Raw genomic sequence first — 25,269 nt, forward strand, 5'->3', positions numbered from 1 at the left:
GGGGAAGTTCTTTATAGCAGTATGAAAATAGACTAATACACCATCTCTATAAAAAAAATAAAAAACAAAAAAAAATAGCCAGGTGTGGTGACTTGCACCTGTGGTACCAGCTACTTGGGAGGATCACTTGAGGCTGACGTCGAGACTGTGGTGAGCCATGATTGCACTGCAGCATTCCAACCTGGGTGACAGGGTGAGACCATTCCCCACCCCTCCCCAAAAAAGTAATAAGAATCAGCTGTAGTTTTTGTTAAATTAAGTATAAAAACATGAGGCCCCTGAGCATGGTGGCTCATGCCTGTAATCCTAACACTTTGGGAGGCTGAGGCAGGTGGATTGCCTGAGCTCAGGAGTTCGAGACCAGCCTGGGCAAAATGCAAAACCCCGTCAATACTAAAAATACAAAAAATTAGCCAGGTGTGGTGGCGGGTGCCTGTAATCCCAGTTACTCTGGAGGCTGAGGCACGAGAATCACTTGAACCTAGGAGGTGGAGGCAGCAGTGAGCCAAGATTGCATGACTGCACTCCAGCCTGGGCGACAGAGTGAGACTCCATCTCAAAAAAGAAAAAAAAAAGGTATAAAAACATGTATATTTGGCCGGGCACGGTGGCTCACGTCTGTAATCCCAGCACTTTGGGAGGCCAAGGCAGGTGGATCACAAGGTCAGGAGATTGAGGCCATCCTGGCTAACACGGTGAAACCCCGTCTCTACTAATGATACAAAAAATTAGCCAAGCATGGTGGCGGGCGCCTGTAGTCCCAGCTACTCGGGAGGCTGAGGCAGGAGAATGGCGTGAACCTGGGAGGCGGAGCTTGCAATGAGCTGAGATCGCACCACTGCACTCGTCAGGGCAACAAGTGAAACTCCGTCTCAAAAAAAACCAAAACCAAAACAAAAATAAACAAAAAAATGTGTATCTGTGTTAAAACAGGTAGAAAAATCACTAAAATAACAGACTATAACTTCCTAGCTAATTCAGGGAGAAAGTCAAATGAGGGGAAAAAGAAAAACTTTGGCAGGGCGTGGTAGCTCATGTCTATAATCCCAGCACTTCGGGAGGCAGAGGCTGGAGGATCTCTTGAGACCAGGAGTTCGAGAACAGCCTGGGCAACATAGTGAGACCCAGTCTCTACAAAAAGTTTAAAAATTAGCCAGGCATGGTGGCAAGCACCTGTAGTCCTAGCTACTCAGGAGGCTGAGGCAGGACAACCACTTGAGCTCAGGAGTTGAAGGCTGCAGTGAGCGATGTATGATTGTACCACTGTATTCCAGCCTGGGCAATAAAGCAAGACCCTAAGAAAAGAAAGAGGGAGGGAGGGAGGACAGAGAGAGAGAGCAAGGGAGGGAGAAGCAAGAGAGAGGATGGAGGGAGGGGAAGGAGGAAAGGAAAGGGAAGAAGGGAGGGAAGGAGAGGGGAGGAAAGGGAGGGCAGAGGGAGGGGGAGGGGAAGGGAGGGAGGAAGGAAGGAAGGGGAGGGAGACAGGGAAGAAAGAAAGAAAAAGAGAAAGGAGGCGGCGAAAGGGAAAGGAAAGGAATCCTCCATCAACTCCAAAGAAGAATGGGGTAAAAAGAAAAAATAGGCTGGGCGCAGTGGCTCACGTCTGTAATCCCAGCACTTTGGGAGGCTGAGACGGGCGGATCACAAGGTCAGGAGATCGAGACCATCCTGGCTAACATGGTGAAATCCCGTCTCTACTAAAAATACAAACATTAGCCAGGCGCAGTGGCAGGTGCCTGTAGTCCCAGCTACACGGGAGGCTGAGGCAGGAGAATGGCATGAACCCGGGAGGTGGAGCTTGCAGTGAGTGGAGATCGCCCCACTGCACTCTAGCCTGAGCAACAGAGCGAGACTCTGTCTCAAAAAAAAAAAAAAAAAGAAAAAGAAAAAAAACAAGTAGGACAAACATATAAAAAGATGGCATAAATAGATCTACATCTATCAGTGACTACAATAAATGTAAATGGAATAAACTCTCCATTTAAAACACAAAAATGATCAGATGGGATTAAAGAAAAACTTGGCTCCAGTCTGTTAAAAAAAGATGTATTTAAAACCAGAACAATGGGAAGTTTAAAGTAAGAAAAGAAAGAAAAATTATACAGTACACAAATAGTAACCAACAGAAGACTGGTGTGGCTAAAATTAGACAACACAGACTGACTTTAAGGCAAAAAAGCAGTACTAAAGAGGGCCATTACCTCATTGATACAAACTGATAGAATGGGAAGATAAGACAGTTTTCAACTTGTTTGCACCTAATAACATTACCTCAAAACAAAGCAAAAACTGACAGAGCTCCAAGAATAAAACATATCTACCATCACAGTGGAAGAATATCTCAGTAACTGATCAACTAGGAGAAAAAAAAACTCAGAGGAAGGATGCAAATAATTTTGAACAGCATAATCAAAAAGCTTGATCTTAAGGATTTATACAGAACTCCAAAATTGGAAAATATACACTATTTTCCAGAACAAAAAGATCTTATGCTAGGCCATAAGCAAGCCTCAGCAATTTGAAAAACCAAAAAAACAAAAACAACACTGGTACCATAGAGGCTATTATTCTTGGACCATAACACAATTAAGGTAGAAATCAATAAAAAGCTAATTAGAAAAATGCCATAGATTTGGAAATGTAAAACACCCCTGTAAAAAACTCACACATATAATAAATCAACACAAACTGGAAAATACTTATTAGAACTGAATAATAGCAAAAGGACTATAAATCAAAACCAGTGGGATGCAGCTAAAATGGTATCAGAAGGCAATTTATAGCCTTAAATTATTACATCAGAAAAGGGAAATTTGTGAGCTAAGTATCTGACAACAGAAAGAAAAAGAATAGAATTAGCCCATGGAAGTGAGTGGCATGAAATACTACAGACAAGAGAAAAGAAAATTAAGAAAACATAAAACAAAAATTTTAATTGTTAATAAAAGCAAAAGGTAGTTCTTAGAAAAAGTCTAATAAAATAACAGACTTCTTGTAAAACTGATCAAGACAAACAAGCACAAATTATCACTATTGAAATAAAAAAGGACAATATATTCACACTTCTTATAGACTTAAAAAATACAACTAAAAGGTACTATAGGCTGGGCATAGTGGCTCACGCCTGTAATCCCAGCACTTTGGGAGGTCGAGGTGGGTGGATCATGAGGTTGAGAGATCGAGACCATCCTGACCAACATGGTGAAACACTGTCTCTACTAAAAATACAAAAATTAGCTGGGCATGGTGGTGTGCACCTCTAGTCCCAGCTAACTGGGAGGCTGATGCAGGAGAATCGCTTGAACCCAGGAGGTAGAGGCTGCAGTGAGCTGAGACTGTGCCACTGCACTCTCGCCTGGTGACAGTTCTAGACTCCATCTCAAAAAAATAAAAAAGATAAATACTTGAGGTTAATACATTTGAAAAATTAGATAAAACAGACATGTCCCTTAAAAAACACAGCTTAGCAAAACTGATACAGGAAAAAGGTTAAAAACCTAAATAGTCCCAATAATTTTTTTTTTTTTGAGACAGGGTCTTATTCTGTCACCCAGACTGGAGTGCAGTGGCGCAATCACAGCTAACTGCGTCCTCGACCTTCTGGGCCCATGCCATCCTCCCACCTCAGCCTCTCCAGTAGCTGGGACCACAGGCATGGGCCACCATAAATGGTTAATTTTTCTTTGTTTGTTTAGTAGAGACAGGGTCTCCCTGTGTTTCCCAGGCTGGTCTTGAACTCCTGGGCACAAATGATCCTTCCGTCTTGGCCTCCCAAAATGCTGGGATTACAGGCGTGAGCCACCATGCCTGGCCCCAATAATAATAATATTTTTTTTTTTTGAGATGGAGTCTCGCTCTGTCACCCAGGCTGGAGTGCAGTGGTGCGGTCTGGGCTCACTGCCAGCTCCGCCTCCGGAGTTCACGCCATTCTCCTGCCTCAGCCTCCCGAGTAGCTGGGACTACAGGTGCCCCATCACCACGCCCGGCTAACTTTTTGTATTTTTAGTAGAGACGGGGTTTCACTGTGTTAGCCAGGATGGTCTCGATCTCCTGACCTCGTGATCCACCCGCCTCGGCCTCCCAAAGTGCTGGGATTACAGGCGTGAGCCACTGCGCCCGGCCAATAATAATAATTATTTTTTTGAGACAGAGTCTTGCTCTGTCACCCAGGCTGGAGTGCAGTGGCATGATCTCAGCTCACTGCAACCGCCACCTCCCGGGTTCAAGTGATTCTCCTGCCTCAGCCTTCTGAGTAGCTGGGATTACAGGCGCATGCCACCACACTCAGCTAATTTTCGTATTTTTAGTAGAAACAGGGTTTCACCATGTTGGTCAGGCTGGTCTCGAACTCCTGATCTTGTGATCCGCTTGTCTCGGCCTCCCAAAGTGCTGGGATTACAGGTGTGAGCCACTGCACCCAGCCCCAATAAGTATTAAAAATAATAATTCTAGGAGGGAGACACAGCTACTAGACACTAGGAACTGTTCTACTTCTTAAGCTAGATAATGGGGTACATAGGTACTCATTTTACTACATATACACTGTATACTTATTTGAATGATATATATATCAATATAAAAATAAGCATTTTCAGTAGAAGCTGTGGAAATACTACTTGAATTATAACATGAATCACAAACATTCAACATGCAGACAACGTATGCCCCCAGACAGCTGCCCTGCTTCCTGGGGTAGAGAATAGTTAACAGTAAGGTCATAAAAATAATCATCATCAATATTCATAGTTTCCTATGTGCTAAGGACCGAGCTAAGAGCTTTACACATATTAATTCATTTAATTTTCACAATAACCCTATATGGTAGTTTCCACCACTCTGACATCATTAGTAAATGGAGAAGTCAATATTTGAATCCAGAGTTTGAATACCTAAGGTCTTTTTTTTTTTTTTTGAGACGGAGTCTCACTCTATCACCCAGGCTGGAGTGCAATGGCGCAATCTTGGCTCACTGCAAGCTCCACCCCTAGGTTCACGACATTCTCCTGCTTCAGCCTCCCAAGTAGCTGGGACTACAGGCACCCGCCTCCACGCCCAGCTAATTTTTTGTATTTTTAGTAGAGACAGGGTTTTACCGTGTTAGCCAGGATGGTCTCGATCTCCTGACCTCGTGATCCACCCGCCTCAGCCTTGAATACCTAAGTTCTTAAACATCCACCTGAGATGGGGCTTCACTTAGAGAAAAAAAATTCCTCAAGCAATCAGATTTCCTTCTTACCAGTTGATAGGAGAAACTCAAAACTGTTTCTACAGCAAAGTCCTCTAAGTAGTGGCTATAACCTCAGCTGAGGTCATTTAAAAAATGTCACTTACAATGTCAATGAAATACTGAACTTCCAACAGTTCTATTCTATTACTATATTTCTCACTACACATTATCATAGTACTATGTACTAATTTAAATTCCAAATAATCGAGTATACTTTTTGTTGCTGGCTTCCCATAGTTGCATAAACCTAAACAGCTTTAGTCAATTGGCAGGAGGCGTGTGTGAAGAAAATTATGAGACGTACTATGTAAACCCTAAAATAGTGTGTTGATGGTCTATTCAGGAAAGAAAATGCCCTAACTCTTATCTGGAACTTAAAACTATTCCAGGTGATCTTGCTTTTTGCTCATGCAAAGAAAGGTAGTTGCCATGGTATTTCTTTACTTCAAGTGAAATAACCGCCACTCCTGAAGGCTGAAGAGGCATGTAATATTATTTCTTGAATAAGAAATAGATGAATACATTTTGTACTCTAATATTAAATTTCAGATCATATTCAGGGGTTAACCACTCCCCCCCCCCACCAAACACTCTTAACAACAGTAGAAATACTAAATTCAAAAATTAAAATGAACCCAGATGCTTGAATGTTTGAAGTCCTCTCACATTTTCTTGACATGTTAATGGAATTAAAACTTCTGGTTTTAATCTGAGTCCTTAAAGTTTCCACATACTTTTTTTTTACTTACTCTTTACACTCTTTAGACACATGGGATGGTACTGTATATTTGCAATCCATGATCATTGTCAGTGTTTCACTGTCATTGGCTTCTTGAAAGGGTGGCTGCCCACACACCAACATGAAAAGGATCACTCCCAGACTCCAAATATCTATAAATCAAAGACATACTTTTAAATACTGGACTAATTAGAAAACCAAAAACATTAAGAGTAAAAGTGGGCTAACAATAATATTTTATCTTGAGCAGTCAAAAGCATTTATATCTCAAAGTACAAACATCCATGAAGGAAACGAAGCCCCAATAGGGCAGGGAAGGTGTCTGTCTTCTTCACTGTTTTTATAGTAAGTGCTAGTAAACAGTGAACGGTCAATGAATGTTCAATGAAGAGATAAACTAATGTCTTTGTTAATATAGCAATAACATCAACTGCAAAGTATCTATCCAGGTGCCCAAGCCAACAGACAACACACTGCTGTTTCTCCCATTAGAATATATACCAGAAATAAAACTAATATATTAATACTCTGAGATCTGAAAAGAATTTTGCCTAAGGTCACAATTATCTCAAGTTGTTCTTTACCTCAATGCTAGTGAAGTAACCAGGTGAAGTCACTCATGTCATTTTATAGGCAAGAAAATTAAAGCTCAAGGAGGAAAGAAACATGGCCATCAATCTAGTCAATCAGGAAAAAGACTGGTTATGTATTACTCCAGAGGATGAAACTAGGACCAAAGGTATAAGTAACCAAGAGGCACACTTCAGCTTAAAAATGGGGAACTACTCAATGGAGCTGTTACAATACCAGAAAAGGCAGTGAGTTATCCATCACTAAAAGTATTCCAGCAAAGGCAGGGCAAACATCTGTCTAAAATTCTGCATAAGGCATTTCTGCACCAATGGTAAGGCTGGACTACCTGACATCTAAGGACCTCTCAACTCTAGCATTAGACTAACTCTGACAGTAAGAAACAACTCCTTACCTCTTTCATCATTAAATAAAAAGCAAACCCATCAATCATATGGGAAAATGATCTTTTGTTCAGATGAAAAAAAATTTTTAAGATGAAAAGGACTTAGGAAAGGCATCACAAATCATTTATTCATTCCAGAAACTAAAGAACAAACATGATAATATAAACATTCACATAATTAGAAACCAATCCAAGAAGTATTCTAGACCACAAAAGGCTTAAAAGTGAATGGAAGGGCAGACCACACGGCCTTTGTCATCACATCTGTTAACATTCAACTGCTGTTTCCATTTAAACTTAAAACACCCAAAACACCCAAAATAATGTAGGTTCCATGTTATTTCCCAAGATAATTAAAACTTAATAAAATATCTTTTCCTTGGTTCAAACTAAACAAAGACTGGCCACAAAGGCAGAAACTCAAAAGTTACACACAATGTGATTTTTCTATACGTACAATAAATTTTACTAAGGATACTCCGATGGAAACTAATGAATCAGATGAAAAAAAACAGACTGAAATTAAACATTTACATAAATGAAGATGAAAGGTAACTGTGGATCATTCAGTCCAAACCCTTGGCTCTGCAGTGTCCCTAAGAGGTCTGACATTGCTTTTTGAATGCATGCATTATCTGTCCCTGGACAGCAAGCTCACTCAGGAGTCCACTCTACTCACTTTCATTTCTTTGCCTTGACTTTGGAATCCAGAGGGCCATTCCCATTCAAAAATCAAACATATCTTAATAATGGTGACTAATCACATCTATTCTTTAAATGGCCAGTGAAAAGCATCTATAACCCCAGTCCTAGCAGTACCTTAAGATTTTTTTAAAGGACATTTATACAGTTGATGTTTAACTTAAATTCTCTTTGTACCACTTGAACCTGCTATTTTGGGTCACTTGTCCCAACTCCCAAGCCACCACTGTGAACAAGTGGCAATTACAATTATTCTCCCTTTATTGCAATGTGTCCTGCATTTACAAAAAGTTATGTTGTAGAAATTCACTGTAAAGTAAATCCCACCTTTCCAACTATGTCCATTATACAAGGAGGGTAACCTACCAAGTTTAAAAAAATAATATATACTTGGCTATCCCTCCACAGCAAAATAGGGGATGATTTTAAATGGCTTACAATGAAAATACATAAACAATAAAAATCCAGGTAGTTAAAAACTTTTTCTTCTGTTGTTCAAATATTGACAATGTTTAACGCGACTACTTATAATCATACCTAACTACTAATACATATGTATTTGGAATACGATAAATATATATCTTTCCATATAAGTCCTACAAAACATCAACTTTTATAAAATGAGTTTAATTACATTATTTCCTGTACTATCTCATACTATAACTGTGCATAAACCAGTTTGGTTTTTTACCTCTTGTCCATGCCAAACTGGGTATCTGATAGTGCAATTATTCAAAATAACGTTTTAAAAATATAATGAACAATATAAATATCAACTAACAATTACCCAACATTCTTGTTTGACTGAAGAAAACTTTCTTTTTCTGTTAAAGATTAGCCTCACAAACAAGAAGTTCAATTGATTTGGAAATTCTCTCTTCAGGATGATTTGTCCAATCACCTTAACACACTCTGCTTGCTATGATGTGACACACGATTAGAAGAAAAGCAACATAAAACTGCAGTTTCCAGTTAAGGCTCAAATAATTTCTAAATATAGACATGCTAAAAGGTTGAAAAACTTAGAAATACAATTCTATGTCAAGTAGTTGGCTAAGCTAAATGACATAATTTGAAGCATTTAAACTAGAAAAGAACAGCAGGGTAACTAAGTTTCAGAGAGGGCAAATGACTCTCCCACTGAGACAATGTGATTATTCAAGGGGCCATTTATTCCACATATTTATTTTCCAGACTTTTTATTTCTCTTCTTACTTTACTTTTGTCTTTGAATAATTTTACGTTTTCATCCCAAGGGCCAAAGGAAAGAATAAAAACAGGCCACTAAACAGAGTGCTATTACTTTAGCCAAACTATTTTAAAATGTGTTCCCAATCTTTAAAACGGGAGTACTAATAGTTATCTACTTTCTTGTAAAGCTACTGTGGGCATTAAATAAATTAAAACAGAATCCATGCTAAGTATTCAGCACAGAGAAAACATTCAAAGGTGGCTGCTGCTGCCCTGCCCCGCTTCATCTGTGGCAGGCACTGTTCTTGGCATAGCAGACAGAGATGAATGAGAGATGCCCTTGTCCTTACAAGCCTCCCAAGCCACTAAGGATGCTCCAGTGGAAATTAGCAAAACAGATATGGGAAACAGACAGTAAGTAAGTTCAAGGAGGCACAAAGCCAACACGGTTTGAGATGAGAGGGAGAAGAAACAGGGAAAGCTTCTTATTCTTAGTAATTGAGGTTTTTTAAAAAAAAAGGTGATGATTCAGGAGCTTGGGTCCCCAGAATTAGACATCTGGTATTATAGGACTAAGAATGGCATCAACAAAAATTATCCACCATATTCCTTCACAAATGGGGGTGGGAAGTGGTATCTGTCTTAATATAACATTCATTTTAAGCCAGGAACAGTGGTGCATGCCTACAGTCCCAGCTAGTAGGGAGACTGAGGTGGGAGGACCACTTGAACCCAGGAATTTGAGGCCACAGTGTGCTAAACCATATCTGTGAATAGCCACTGTGCTCTAGCCTGGGCAACATAGCCAGACCCCATCTCTTAAGAAAAAAGAAAATCCGTTCATTTTAGAGAATATTTTGTTATCTTTTTCCATAAGAAAAAAAAAAAAAAAGTTAACAAAACTACAAACTCCTAACGTATAGACCACAGCCTCAGCTTGAGATCTTAAGAATGCAAGGGATCACTGAAACCATAAATGGGGGATGGGGGTGTAAGGGAGCAAAATGTACAGGGGACCTTACGCTATAATCATTTCCAAAAAATGTTAATGGAATTGTCTATTCACATTAAAGATCCACGGGTTACCAAACATCAACCATCTGAATCAAATTTCACATAGATACGACTATCTGAAGTGTATGTTTTTATTTCAGACCCAGCTATAGGTGCTTGGTTAATAAAAATGAAAAAAAGGAAATATTTAATAAATGTAATCGGCTTGGTTAAAAAACAAAACCCCAACTCATGGAACTATAGGAAGGAGTGAAGAGATAATGAAGTTTTTGATAATATAAAGGGTGGAAGTTACAAGTTTCCCCTTACTGGTTGCCTTCGAGCTAGCTGGAAAATGAGGTCACAGAAAGGAGCACTGAAGTCTCATCTGGCTAACACTCAGCAGATCATAACATAACTGAATTATGCTATTTCTAGGGTTGGGGTAGAGTTTAAGATCAAAATGAAAACAAAACAGAGTAAAAGAACATGCTAATCATTCATCTGAGGAAAAGCAAATGCCAACAGCGTGGGGAGGGGACTACAGGACTACTGAGAGGTTTCCTAAAAAGTCATTTCTAAAGTGAATTATCTATACAACAAAAGAGGGGGATTAGAAAATAATAAAAATGGGAAGACCAGAAGAAGGGTTTTAGGTAGAAACCTCTACTTTTTCCTTTTAATAGCTTTATTTTATCAGTATAGCCATAAATCATGAAAGAAGCAATAGAAGTAGAATGTTGTGAAACCACAGCAGATAAAATAGGGGCACCTTTTACAAGACCACTTAACAGCTGCCAGGATTTATGCAATCACTTTTCAGTTCCAAGTAGGGTCACAAGCCACTGACATATGACCTAACACTAATGTAGAAGGCAATGCTTTCTTAGAATAGCAAGTATTGTTTCAGAAGTGTGTAGGTCCCAGGAGTTCTATAATAAAACCTAGGACCTTTGTTTTTTGTATAACACTCAGAAACCTAATTGCCCACGTTTATCCATCTGAATTTCTATTTACACAGAAGAACTACATGTCTGCATTCAAAATTATGCAGAGCTTTGGTTACTAATGATTCTTTCTTGTCCCAAAAAGATCAGTGGTTAGTTTTAAGGAACATGACTAGAAAGCATTCCAAAAGTAGAAAACGGTCAGGTCATCTGAATAGCATAAGAAAGAAACAGAAGAGGAATGAAGAACTTGCACAAGTTTTTTAGATCTGTTTTCTGATATGTCTAGTATTCCTAGTTTTACCAATACTTAAGTTAGAAGCAAGGTTTTATTATTTAACAGGGAAATGGTTTCTTTTTCCCCCCTAAAAAGAATGAATGCCATCATCTGATACCTACTTTAAAACACTCCTTTCTCAGACCTTAATTCATCTAAATGTCCCTTGGGGACTTCAAAAATCAGTGCTGCTAAAACTAAGCTTATCATTTTTTCCCCCAAGTTTATTTCTCCCCATCTACCCTGGTCGGTACAATGCAAACTTAGGAGACATTCCAGACTCCCTACTCTGAGGGTCCTCTGACTTCCAGATCAAGGAGGCACTGCCAATTCTATCACGTGCTTAAAATCCTCCAGTGATCTTCATCTTCCCCAAGGTATTCCCACACTGCCCTCCAACTTAGAAACCTGGGCTACCTAACAATTTCAGCATCATCACAATGGGCTGTGATTACAGATATTCTATTTCCCTCCATTACTTGGAGCTCCTTGAGTGCAGAATAGGGCCTTCTGTTGAGCAGGCACTAGTCTACACTCAGCTAGGGCCTGCTCAACAGAAGTTTGGTGAATGAAAACCTGAAATTAAAGAGTTCTGCAAATATTGTGGGGCCCCCTCAAAAGGCAGCTGATGCAGAGTTTTAGGGTACAGAGGAAGGTGGTGGTTATTCCCAATCCTACACACACACACACACACACACACACACACACACACGAAAAAAAAGGTAAGAGGAAAAAGAGACTAAGAAGTGCTCAGAGCAGACTGTGGTGGGATAAATCAGTGAAGATAAGCTGCAGTTTATTTCAGTCACCTGTTTAAGGCCCTGTGAAACTTGTTTTTTCAAGTAAAACAGAAAAAGTTCAAAATGTCAAAGTGTTATCAATCACATATTGTGGGAATGCACACATTCACACAAATCCAAACCAGACAAGCAGCAGACACCCTACCAACTCAGCATTCCTTCATAAAATCATTTTACAAACCTGCTATTGGTACCACTCAGGAAGAATACTTTACAAATGAAAATGGAAAGATAAGATGGCGAAAACATCATACTTAGGCGATTTCTTTCAGTGTGCCCTAATGAAAATAGCATGCCTGGCCTAAAGCTTCAGAGAGACCTGGTTCAAATCCTCTGATGGCTGCTTAGCTGAGTTTCAATATGGATACTCATCCAAGGGGGAACTGCTTCACCAGGGATACAGAGTGACTTTTTAAATTTAGTTTCAAGCAGTGATTTCACATTTCAAATTTCCCACAAGATTATGACAAATGCAATGCAATTTTAGGCGTATATGCCTAACTTCAAACTAGAAAGAAGAAACATTTAAATTTAGTACCACATCTAAAAATGTCCAATTCTATTTGTCTAGTCAGTCAAATGCAACTAGATTAGAGACCTATATGAATTAGCATTTTACACATTTGGAGTGTCCACCAACTAAATGTTTTAGTTTGATAGCTAGTGGAGTATTTTGATGTTTTCTTAAGTTGATGTTAAAAACACAGTCTTTTGTGTGAGGCCGAGGTGTGCTAACATAAGACGAATATACAAACTATTAAAACACCAGTTGATAAAAATCACCTGCTGCAAATGGCAGGCTAAGAAAATGGGTTCTCTTTCAAAAAGCAAAAAATGTTTAATGAAACAAAGCTTTCTGGGCACTGGGGATAAAAGTCAAGCAAGGTATGTCCTTTAACAGAAGATACATTATGCAGGTTTCTCTAAAATGTTTAAGCTTGCCAGGAAACTAACTTCCTCATTTGAGAATAAAGAGAAATGAACTTTAAATAGCAAATTTAATATAACAAATTTCAAAATTCAAAATATTAGCTCTTGAAATGTTTGTTTTGGCTAGTTCTCCATGCATAATACCTAAATGAGACATGTGGTTTTAAAATGTATGCAATTTATTTTCCTGTATTTAAAAATATCAGTATACCTTTCTCGGAATTACAATAAATACACAACCTGGTTGGTTCCATGTAGGATTATAACTTTCAGATTTTCCTTCATATTAAAATTGTAGAAAAGTTCTCTCGAATATAACCACACATTTCTTGTTTTTCAAATTAACACTACTTTTTTCAGATTATGAAAGTAGTGCATATTTAACGCCAGTAAGATTTATTAGCAGCCTGTGGGAGGGCCCCCTACTCACCAACACTATAGATAATCCTTACTATTAGCCTATTAGGTAAAATTATAAAGATCTGTTTTAATGTATACTGACCTGATTATTTTTTCCCTAATTTCTTTAAGGTATATACAACAAAATTCACCATTTTTAGGGTGCGTTTCTCCAAGTTCTCACAAATGCAGTCACGTAACAAATACCACAATCAAGATACAGAGCAGCTGTATTACCCCAAAATTTCCTTTGTACTTCTTGTAGTCAACCTTTCCCCAAGCCCAGTCCCTGACAACCACAGCTATTGTGTGTCCTTGCAAGTTTTGCCTAGAAATGGAGTCACAGAGTATGTAGTCTTTGCCGTCTGGTTTTTCTCAATAATGCATTTGAGATGCACTCACGTTGTTGTACACATCAATAGGTCACCATTTTTCATGGCTGAGTAGTATTCCATTGTATAGATGTTCCACAATTTATTTCAGTTTGGGACAGTAATGAATCAAGTCACAAAAAAAGTGTGTACAGGCTTTTGTATAAACATAAATTCTCATTTATCTTGGGTAAATACCTAGGAGTGAGTTTGCTGGGCCACTGCTGGGTAAGTGTATGTTCATCTTTCTAAGAAACTGCCAAATGATTTTTCTAACTGGTTATACAATTTTACATTCCCACCAGAAATGTACGAGCGTTTCAATTGCTCCATTCACACCCTTGTCAGCTCTTGGTATTGTCAGTTTAAAAAATTTTAGCTATTCTAATAGGTGTGGTTTTAACTTGCATTTCCCTAATGACTAATGGTGTGGAACATCTGCATGTGCTTATCTGCCATATTATGTCTTTTTTGGTTAATTATTCATAATTTTTCTTTTTTGGGTCATGCTCTTGGTACTGTACAGAGTATCTTTGCCTAAGCTAAGGTTGCAAAGATCCCCTATGTTTTCTTCTAGAAGTTTTATAGTTTTCCATTTTACATTTACATCTATGACACAGATTGAGTTTTTACAAATGGCGTGAGGTACTGATCAAGGTTCATTTTATTGCATATGGATATCAAACTGTTGCCACAGCATTGCTGGAAAAAAAAGCTCTTTCTCCATTGAATTGCTTTAGCACCTTTGTTGAAAATCAACTGGCCACGTATGTGTAGGTTTATTTATGGACTTTCTATTCGATTTCACAGATCTACCAGACTACCCTTTGCCAATACAGTCTCTATCATTGTAGCTTTTCTACTAAGTCCTGAATAATTATTTGCAAGGTTAAACTTTTTCTTCTTTTACTGGCTAGTTATATCACTTCTTTAATAAATTCTCTTTTCATTTGTCTATAGGAGAGTTTGTCATTGATTTCTAAGAACTCTTTCTACATTAAGAATAGTAACCATTTCCTATATTACAAATATTGCCAACTTGTTTGCATTATAATTTTGTTTCAAATAATATGTGTACCACATCCATCAACTGCAATCAAAGCTATTACCCTTTTCCTTATGACTCTTGATAGTATGAATATTCGCTTTTTTTCTTAATTACTCACATGCAAATCCTTAAATCATCTGGAATTTACTTTGATATAGACATACATAGAAATCAATAATTTCTTCTCCAAATGTTGAATTTTTCCAGTCAATTTATTAATTCTTCCTTTTATGTTGTCTAATAATGGAAGAATTTAAAATGATTAGACCCTGTTCTTTTTTCTGCATCATTCAGAATGACCAGCTGAAGAACCATGCTAAGATACAGGGGTGCCCATGGGGGCATCAGTTTGTATGCCAAAAAGCCACAAAGCAGACACTGATATGTATATTCAACAAATGTGTGGCAGCACTATTTGCCAGGTACTGTGCTAGGTGCTGAGATATAATCATAATGAAACCTAAAAGGTTGGCAATGAAGGCACCTAGGTGAGACAGCACCACTGGACTTTGTGTCCTGGGACTTGGCAAAATTCACCTCTGTTCATTCATTCACACAGAAAGTGACCACCACCTGGCTTTAAAAGATGCCTCCATCTTATCTTCCATCAAAGATTCTCCTTTTAGAGCTGCTTCCATGGTAAGTAGGTGCCTTGCCTTACCTCCAGAGGTGCCCAGAAGCACTGTTCAAGAACACTTGAACTTCAGGTGGCAAGGAGAGGCGCATACCATGTTTTTCACGTTTTTTAAGTTTTTGATGATGATTTCATGATTCTTTCTCATCTTGCTGCTATCAATCAGGGCACCTGACTTTAGGAGGTCCCTGTTACCTATCAGCTGACAGCTGGAAATACGAATTTACTGAACTTGCTAGAATTATACGTAAAATTAACTCAATTAGGGTCTGAGTGAGACCCTGAATGATAGCTACCAGCAAAATACATGAGCTTTGTACATGGACTTCGGACAGTCCATTTCATCTACCAGGAGTCTTTATTTGCTTGCTTCCTAGTGCTCTGCTGGGTTTAGGACAACTCAAAAACTGGTAAGTGATCAACAGGCAGTCCTCTAATTGGTAAGATTCACGGATAGCCAAGGATTCTGAAGACTGTTTATCTTATATAAAGTAACATAAAAACAATTTTGGAAAGCCTCCTTACCATATGAAAAGCTGCCCCCTTTATTCTCCTGACAACAGCTGGAAGAGTCAAAGGTTACAAAGTCAGGGAACACTCAAGTTCTCTCTATTCTTGCCTCTACTAATTAATAAATTCATTTTGATACTGAAGCTAGATGATAAATCCAAGATTCTTATCAAGTTGTTTACTGATATTGATAATACAGCCTTGCATGGGATAGAGGGCAAGGTACCTCACAAACTGATAACTGAGTACAAAACTAGAACTAATCTAAAACCAAGTGAATCTTCTGTCTCCAGGTGGAACATAATGGGTTTCAGCCAAATGAAGGTTCTGCTATAATAACTTTAAAAAAAAAAGCCTTGTGAAAAGCTTTGGGAGTAACAGGAATACATGAGCTGAAATTCGAAGTCATAAGAGCCCTTTGTAGACCTTAAGCAAAAATCCATATAAAAATCTTAAAAGTGTGACTTCAGGAGTTTCAATGGATCACAAATGTTCCTAAAAATGATTAAACCTAATCAACGTATATTATACACAAATTATCAGGTTTTCTTGGTAGAGTATCTTATTAAAACTCTGAAAGTAGGTAAATTTGGGGGGAAAAAAAACCCAGCCACTCTGATACAAGAATACAAGCTTGGTGCTAACATTTATACGTCTCATTGTAAATCAACTGATGGGTGTTCTAGTGTATACATTAGTATATACACAAAACACTTTGTTAAGCCAGTTTTGGTCCTCTAGAAACTAATCACTACTGAATACAAAGCTGAGAATCACAGCCTGGAACATGGTGACGAATCAGTGACACCATCTCAGGGGCATCCTTCCATCTACTGGAGCTCTCAATCCATGTTAAGTCTCTTTTAAACTCTAACAAGGGCCTCCAAATGTCAGTGAAGAGTTGCTACATACAAACTCTGTTATACAAAATGGGTTTTTAAGAAGACCATATAAAATATACCAAACATCTACAAGTCTATTTGACTTTAGGAAATAAAAAGAACACTGTACCCAATGACTTGATGTTTCCTTTGGAAACAGATCCATTTATAACCTTACCTCCAATTTTCCATTACAATCTCCTACTCAAGTCATATCTATGAAATTTAAAACACACTAGGGAAAATGGGAGATCAAGTATATAAAACAACAATGAGTCACGTATTCAAAGGCACAAAAATAAGAACACTATTTTACACGTGTATTTTATGTTCCAAAGCTTATTTCAAAACTGTTTGTGTTCATCCAAATAGTTGTGGGTCCACTTTTTACTCAACCTCATAAGCTTGCAAGATCAGATCCAGAAAAGGCTTCACAGTGTTCAACAAACACCTCTGAAACTAACCCAAAATGTATGTTTGTATCTCTCTGAAGACAGGAACCACAGCCTTCACTGGGTCCTCTAAGAGTCTAGGACTCATTAAATATACATAAGGCAAAGAAAAGGAATTACGACATGAGCAAAGAAATCAGGAAGAGCCACAGAGGGTGACCACAATTAATGTAATCTTCATTTCCTTGGTTCATCTCTGTAACATTTATTAATTTAAATAAACATTAAGAGCTTGTCATGTTTGCCAGGTGATAGGACACTGACAAAATATAAACAAACACACAGTCCCCTCTCTCAAGGACTTTACTATTGAGCAAGGGGGACAAGTGAGCCATCTGGAGTGAGGCAGGCTTGGCACTGCCCCATCCAATTCCAAAGAGAAAGGGCAATCAGGGCATGCGTTCTCCTAACTTCATCATCCTCCTTTTTTAGCCATCCACAGCCCCCCTTTTATTTTTACCCAGCAAAATAGTATGCCTACTCTGTGCCTGGCTACATCCCAGGTGCCGAGATTTAGATATATCTATGAAGAGGGCCTCACTCTAAAAGGTGTTGTTTTCCTACTCACCAGACACAGTATCACAAAGGTTGAGAACCTGTAATTTTTTTCTTGGGTTTCAGAATTTAAAATCTAAATTAAAATTTTAAAAATATTAAATTAGACACTTTACACTACACTGGAAATCATTTCTGCCGGGAGCAGTGGCTCACGCCTGTAATCCCAGCATTTTGGGAGGCCGAGACGGGCGGATCACTAGGTCAGGAGATCGAGACCATCCTGGCTAACACGGTGAAACCCCGTCGGTACTAAAAAAATACAAAAAAACTAGCCGGGCGAGGTGGCAGGCGCCTGTAGTCCCAGCTACTCGGGAGGCTGAGGCAGGAGAATGGCGTGAACCCGGGAGGCGGAGCTTGCAGTGAGCTGAGATCCGGCCACTGCACTCCAGCCTGGGCGACAGAGCCAGACTCGGTCTCAAAAAAAAAAAAAAAAAAAAAGAAAGAATTTCTTATTACAACTCTATTTAAGGCTAATAGATCAACCTGATGACCACACATACAACTTGCTAACGTGCTGGGACAGGGATTCCCCAGGAACTGAGACCGGTCACTAACTGGTCCCACCTGGTCCCTCTCAGTGAGCACAAGAGAGTGATCAAGCATAGCAGCCTGCGTATAAACAAACAAACCGATTCTTTTTTTTTTTTTTGAGACAGAGTCTCACTTTGTCGCCCAGGCTGGAGTGCAGTGGCATGATCTCAGTCCACTGCAACCTCTGCCTCCCAGGTTCAAGTGATTCTCCTGCCTCAGCCTCCTGAGTAGCTGGGAGTACATGCATGCGCCATCACGCCTGGCTAATTTTTATATTTTTAGTAGAGACAGAGTTTCATCTGGTTGGCCAGGCTGATCTCAAACTCCTGGCTTCATGTGATCCACCTGCCTCAGCCTCCCAAAGTGCTGGGATTAAAAGCGTGGAGCCACCGCACCCGGCTCGATTCTTTAGTACATTCTAAAACACTAAAATAACTTTTAGAGTTGTCTGTTCAGCAACATGCAATGCGAATAACAGGATTCCAAATTCATTGTGTTAGAAAGTTTGCTCTAACTGCTAATTTTTTGTATTGCAAACTTATCTTTCTTCTTCAACAGGCATACATTTCTTACCTCAATAAGTTTAAAAAAAAAAAAAAAAAGAAAGAAAGAAAAAACAAAATTTAGTATTTTCAACTCCCTAAAGGTTTCTCATGTTATGACCTAAGGTGAATGTAAGTTGATTCAGTTTCCATATGTATTTTTGTACTAAAATAGCTACTGTTTTGAGTGTTTTGAAAAGCCTTTCTGAAGTTCTAAGAAACTAACCTGCTATCAAACACCAAGACTGTCGTTTCTTATCTAACATTTTAAAAAAGAAATAAAAATCCCTACTTTAGAAGTTAACCTATTCCCTAAATATAAATAACATTCTGAAAGTTAAATACAACTAAAAACAACATGTGAGAAAAACACAAGAGCAAAGGTCCCGGGCCTGCCCTTCCTCCCCATTTTCCCATGGCAGCCAACACTTCAGAAATTCCCGAGGACAAATTTCCAAAGGGGACAAGGGTATCTCGGATACATTTCCTCCCACATTGAGAAAGAGGCAGGAAAGGAAAATGAGGCCAGGGTCTAATGTTAAGTGTCCCTCTGGGACCACAGCAGCAACACCATAGAAACATAAAGCATCCTGTGATTTTTCCCAAAGCAGCAGCACTGAGACAGTGACATCTCATGGACTGAGGGTTAATTTTGTGTCTGGCATTATGCTAAGTACTTTACTTATATTCATTCTTTTAATCCCCTCAACAATCCTAAAGGCAGGAACTATGAACCCCATTTCACAAATGGAGGTAACAGAGCCCAGAGATGCAAGTCAAGTGGGGAAAGAGAACAGGCAGGGCTGGGGTCCTACACCTCTAGAGAAGCTGAGGCCTCGCTGAGGGATGACATGTAGGCAAGAAAATCAGGGGCAAGAGGGGCTAGGCAGCAGAGGGAGATGGATGGCCCTGAGGTAGGACCAAGCTTGGAGTGTGCCTAACAGCAAGGAGGCAGCGAGGCTGGAGCTGAGGGAGCAACTGGGAGGTAGTGAGAGGGAAGTCTGGGAAGAAATGGAGATGACAATCTTTTGGGCTGTGTTGGCCACAGTGAGGATGGTGGCTTTGATTCAGACTGAAATGGAAGGTCTCTAAATAGTTCTCAGCAGAGAAATAACATGATCCAACTTGAATTGTACAAAGAAAGGGTAAACATTGTTTTCCTTATGAGTAGGGGTTACCTGAAACTGCCACCTTAGTCTGCTGACCCAAGGAATTCTCTCCTTACAGCTGCTCCCCACTGTAATTCCCAACATACTCTTGCCCAAAGCCCCAGATCCTCCTCTCAACTGGAACTTTCCACATCAGAGAACTGTGGTAGAAGAAACAAAGGAAAGAAAACCTGCCCCTAAAATCCCTCCTTTCTCTTGTTTTCTTTCTAAAATACACACATTTATGCCAGTCAGCCCCATTAGGAAGCTCAGACAAACTACCCAGATTCAGCGCATGAGTTCTGCTTTGAAATATATATAAATATTAACTTTTCGTTTTTGTTCTTGTTCCTGTACCAGAACTTACAATAATCAATTGTGCACAACTTTGTCATTTTACACAGGATTTTAGAGGAAGGGGGTGGGCACTAAGGACCCTTTTAAAACAAACAAAATGAAAAAATCCCTTTCTAGTTAAAAGCACTAAGAGCCCTTAGAAAACTGCAAAGGTACTATGAACCCAAGAAAATGAGTTGGAATGAGGCGGTGTGGTAATCTGACTTGCAGAGGACCAGGGGCACTAATCAGAAGCTCCAGGGAATGGCAGTGGAAAGGAAGCAGGCAGGACAGTCTCTGGGCTCCTCAGGGAAGAGGAAAGACAAGCAATCAGTGCAGAGGAGTTTCCAAAGGGGGTGTGTGGGGGAGGGTCTAGCTTGAAGTTTCAGACACTGGTTCTGAGGACACACATCAGAAAAAATTTCCAAGGGGTCTAAAATGTGGTTTTCACTTATCCCTAAATGAGCAGACAGTGGTTAAAAATGGGAGGCAGGGAAGAAGAAAAAAAATTAAGCTCCAATTATTAACGTCAAAAAAGAAATATTCCCTTTTACTCTTTAAACTTAAAAACAATTTTTAAAGAACATCAGAATTTAAAATGTTGAAAATATCTTTTTCCACTAATATCTGAAAATATTTGATTCTATAGGTTAAAATCAGCGGTAGGCAAGGCTGGATGCATATTAGAATTGCATGGAAGCTTCTGAATGTGAGCCTAAGCCATGTAAATCTGAATCATAATCTCTGGGGGTGGGGCCCAGGCAACATAGTTATTTTTGAAAAATCTCCCCCAGGTGAAACTGATGGATGGTGACCACTGAGAGCCACCAGTTTAAATCTTACCCTACCACTAAAGTAGAATAAATTATACATTTGTATCAACATATATTTTGTTTGATCTGAGCCTTATAACACAGTGAGAACAATAAGTACCACAGCTAAAAATCAGTGGAGAAAATAAAAACCACATAAATAATTTCTATCATATTTTTCAGTCTGCTCAAATACTTTTATATGACTGAACACCTATATGGTACCTATAGACTACTTCCCATAAACATCTCATGCTCAAGAATCTTTACTAATTCTAAATACTTTTTATTTACAGAGGGTTTATGCCAGATCAATTTTTAATTGTAATTTCAGAAACATCTGTTTCTTACAGGCATGTGAAATTTCAGGAAGCTTAGGAAAAGATTTTCATTTTTTCCTTCTGGTTTTATATGACAAGTGATAACATTACAGATGCATAAAGTATCTTTCAGAGTATGTGACATTTCACTTGGCAGCTGGGTTATGGAAGGTGTGTGCTACATTTCTACGGATACGTTGTTCATTTCTTGACAATTTTAATATTACACTAGTGACTATACCTGGGCCTCAGGCTGCAAGGCAGTTTGTGCTGGGCACGCTTATCCATGCAGGTATTATTTTTAATAAAACTTACTGAGGTGCTACTTTAAAGAAGATCAAACTTCTTTTCCTAACCATAGAAGAGGCACAAATCATCCCTTTAAAATAGATAATCCCAAACTCCACAGTCAGGAGTGGTCCCTGTGACACAAGCCTAATGTCTTCTAATCTAGAACTCATCAGGGCCTGTATATCCAAATGGTAAATAGTACAAGAGTAAGTAATATAAAAGTTAAATTCTGCCTCTGGGAAGAGAAGGCCCTCCGAAAAACTGAAACATTACTAAAACATTTGTTTCTAATAAACAATAACTTAAAATGGGAAATGAAACTACACATTCAAATTTGGTGCCACTTGGGAAGGACTATAAAAGTAAATACATTAATAGCATCTCTGGAATCTGAAATAAAAAGTGTTACCGATTCCTGTATAACTTACAATAGCAGTTTTTGTTTGTTTGTTTTTTGTTTTTAAGAGATGGGGCCTCATTACCTTGCCCAGGCTTGTAGCACAGTGGCTATTTCCAGGCACTATCCCACTATTGATCAACACAGGAGTTTTAACTTGCTACATTTCCGAACTGGGCCAGTTCATCTCTTCTTAGGCAGCCTAGAGGTAACCCTGGCTCCCGAGAGGTTACCATATTAATGTCCAACTTAGTGCAGACACCCGATCGGCATAATACACTACAGCCTGGAACTCCCGGGCTCAAGTGGTCTTCCTCCTGTCTCAGCCTCCTGAGTAGCTGGGACTACAGGTGTTTGCCACCACACACAGCTATAACTGCAGATTATTTATAAACCAAAGAGAAAATTTCTGATTCATTTATGACCATTTTTTTTTTAATTTTTTTTTAAGAGATGGAGTCTCCTATGTTGCCCAGGCTGGCCTTGAACTCCTGGGCTTAAGCAATCTTCCCACCTCAGCCTTTTGAGTAGCTACAGGCACACACTACCAGGCCTGACTTCATTTATGCCCTTCTGAAATAGTTCAAAGTTTTATCAAAAGGTTTTACGGCTTACTTAGGCTGTACTATCTTACAAGCAGGAGCAATTCTTTAAAAAATATTTAAACATTTTAACATTATACATAATGCTACAATCATAACTCTTTTGGTGGACACCCATTTCCAAAATTCTCTAAAAGACTCTTTTACAGGAGTCTACTGAGGAGCTATTTTATCACAGACTAGGGTAGACAGAAAGAAATTACAGTCTTAAGTACACCTCTTGGCTTGATTGTCAAGATTTCCAAAAACTGGCATATTATACAAATGATAAGAAACAGTAAGTTAATAGCTGTAAAGAATGTCTCAATTTATATTTTATTAATTTACCTTTTCACAAGATAAGGCAATTCATTTCAGATAGACCAGAGATAGCAATTTTTAAATGCATACTGGATTTTAAAATGTTCTTTACATGTAGTAAGTTAAGTCAAATAAATAAAGATGCTTAAGGATGCAATTCTAAGATAAGTCTATATCCTTCCTCATTATGGAACATTTTAAGGCATTATGACTCAGAAAAAGTTAAGGATCAGTGCTCTAAAATACAAGTACATACTTTTAACATGGTGAGGGGTAAATGCTCTCACCTCAGAAGAGATAATTGTTCGGCTGATTATCTGATTTTATATTTATTTTTTAAAAATAAAAATACCAGTGTAAGACTGACATTTGTTAGCATGCAACACACTGCAAAATATAGTGTGTTTCTGTCGGATTGACCTTCATTCCCAGACCATCATCAGGCATTACTGCTAAAAACGAAAACCACACTACACAGTAAGTCAGAAACACCCACACTGGGATACTTGCCTTCCAGTTAATGAATAATGTGTATCTATATTCAAACTTTTCATTTTGAAATAATTACAGATTCACAAGAGTGGCCAACAAAACAAATGGACAGGTAAGTTTCATGTACTCTTCACCCAGTTTCCCCCAACAGTAACATCGTGCTTAAATATAGTAAAATACCAAAACTAGGAAACTGACATTGGTACAGTCCACAGAGCTTATTCAGATTTCATCATTTCACATGTATTTGTGTCTGTAGTTTCTATGAAATTTTTATCACATGTGGAGATTTGTATAACCACCAGACATAGAAGTGCTCTATCACCACAAGGCTCCTTCATGCTATCTTTTACATGCACACCACCTACCACCATCTCTAATTCCTGGCAGCCCATTTTTACAGTTTTGTTATATCAAGAGAAATTTATAAATGCATTACATAGCATGCAACCTGAGATGATTGTTTTTGCCCCTTGGAATCCATCCAAGTTGTTGTACCAATAGTTTATTCCTTTTTATTGCTGCACAGTATTCCATGGTATGAATACACCACAGTATAACAATTAACATGTTGAAGGATAACACCTGGGCTGTTTCCAGTTTATGGCTATTATAAATAAAACTGCTATGAACATCCATGTACAGATTTTTGTGAATACAGGTATTCATTTCTCTGGGACAAACACCCAGTAATGCAATTGCATATTTAGTTTTATAAGAGCATATTTACTTTTATAAGAAACTGTCAAACTATTTTTCAGAGTGTCTGTGGTAGTGATTTCTCTCCTTATTCTTTTCATAATTGTTTTAGTTATTCTAGGTTCTTTGCCTTTCCAGATACATTTTAGAATAATGTTGTCTATGTCTATAAAAGCCCTGCAGAGTTTTGACAGGAATTATGTTAAACCTATAGACCCATTTGGGGAAGACTGGCATCTGTACTATGTTGTATTCCAATTCATGAACATATGTCTCTCCATTTATTTAGGCCTTCTTTGATTTCTATCACTAATATTATTTTTTCGTTAGATGTGTTCTGTTAGATGTGTATCTAGGTATTTCACTTTCTTTGGCATGACTTTACATTTCAGTCTCTACATGTTCCTTATCAGTGTAGAAAAGCAATCGATTTTGTGTTGATCTAATATCCTGTGATACTGCAGAATTCATTTGATATTCTAGGAATTTTTCTGTAGATTCCATGAGATTGTCTATGTACACATTCACGTCTTCTGAAAGCAGACAGGGTTTTATTTCTTCTTTTCCCATCTTTATATAACTTTCAGTACCATGTTGAGTAAAAGTGATATGTGTACATCCTTGCCTTGTTTCTCAACTTAGGACGAAAGCTTTGAGTCTTTCACCATTAAGTAGGATGTTATCTACAGGGTTTTTGTAGATTCTCTTCATATAAAAAGTTGATGTTCCTCTCTATTCCTTGTTTAGTTAGAGCAGGCAAAGAGTAATATTTTAATGTAGGACAAAATACAGAGTATAAAGAAAAGATGTCTAGTTTTTTACACACCAATATGTGTGAGGACACACTCCATGACTCTAAACAACTTCCATTAAATGCTGAACTGCAAATGAGAAATGTTGTAGAGAATGTATATAGGCTTTTTGTGCATATTCAAGACTTAATCTAAATCCAAACATTTGCACTGTACCCATATGGAGCCATGTTTCCAGTAACTCAGCTTTCATTGATTACTGCATAATTGGTAGTAATAATTAATGCAGAGACTGAATATTTCATCTTTGAAATAGTCTATAAACTAGGAAACACCTAACATAAAGGTTTTTAAATCCAGATCTGTAATATCCTAGAAGACTCCAAACCTTAGGTGAGATGATCTCAACACC

At 38.5% G+C, this 25,269-nt stretch overlaps 1 protein-coding gene across 4 annotated transcripts in view; it reads right to left on the reverse strand.

The window, feature by feature from the left end:
* Positions 1-25,269, reverse strand: part of SNRK (SNF related kinase) — a 65,263-nt gene that overhangs the window by 13,103 nt on the left and 26,891 nt on the right. For all 4 annotated transcript variants that reach the window (XM_026454871.1, XM_026454869.1, XM_026454868.2 and 1 more), the window contains one exon: positions 5,977-6,118. In XM_026454871.1, coding sequence (XP_026310656.1) covers positions 5,977-6,089 — 113 coding nt within the window. In that variant the 5' untranslated portion in view covers positions 6,090-6,118. The remainder of the gene's footprint in view (positions 1-5,976; positions 6,119-25,269) is intronic.

The sequence above is a fragment of the Piliocolobus tephrosceles genome, chromosome 2 (assembly GCF_002776525.5).
Source record: "Piliocolobus tephrosceles isolate RC106 chromosome 2, ASM277652v3, whole genome shotgun sequence".
Lineage (NCBI taxonomy): Eukaryota > Metazoa > Chordata > Mammalia > Primates > Cercopithecidae > Piliocolobus > Piliocolobus tephrosceles.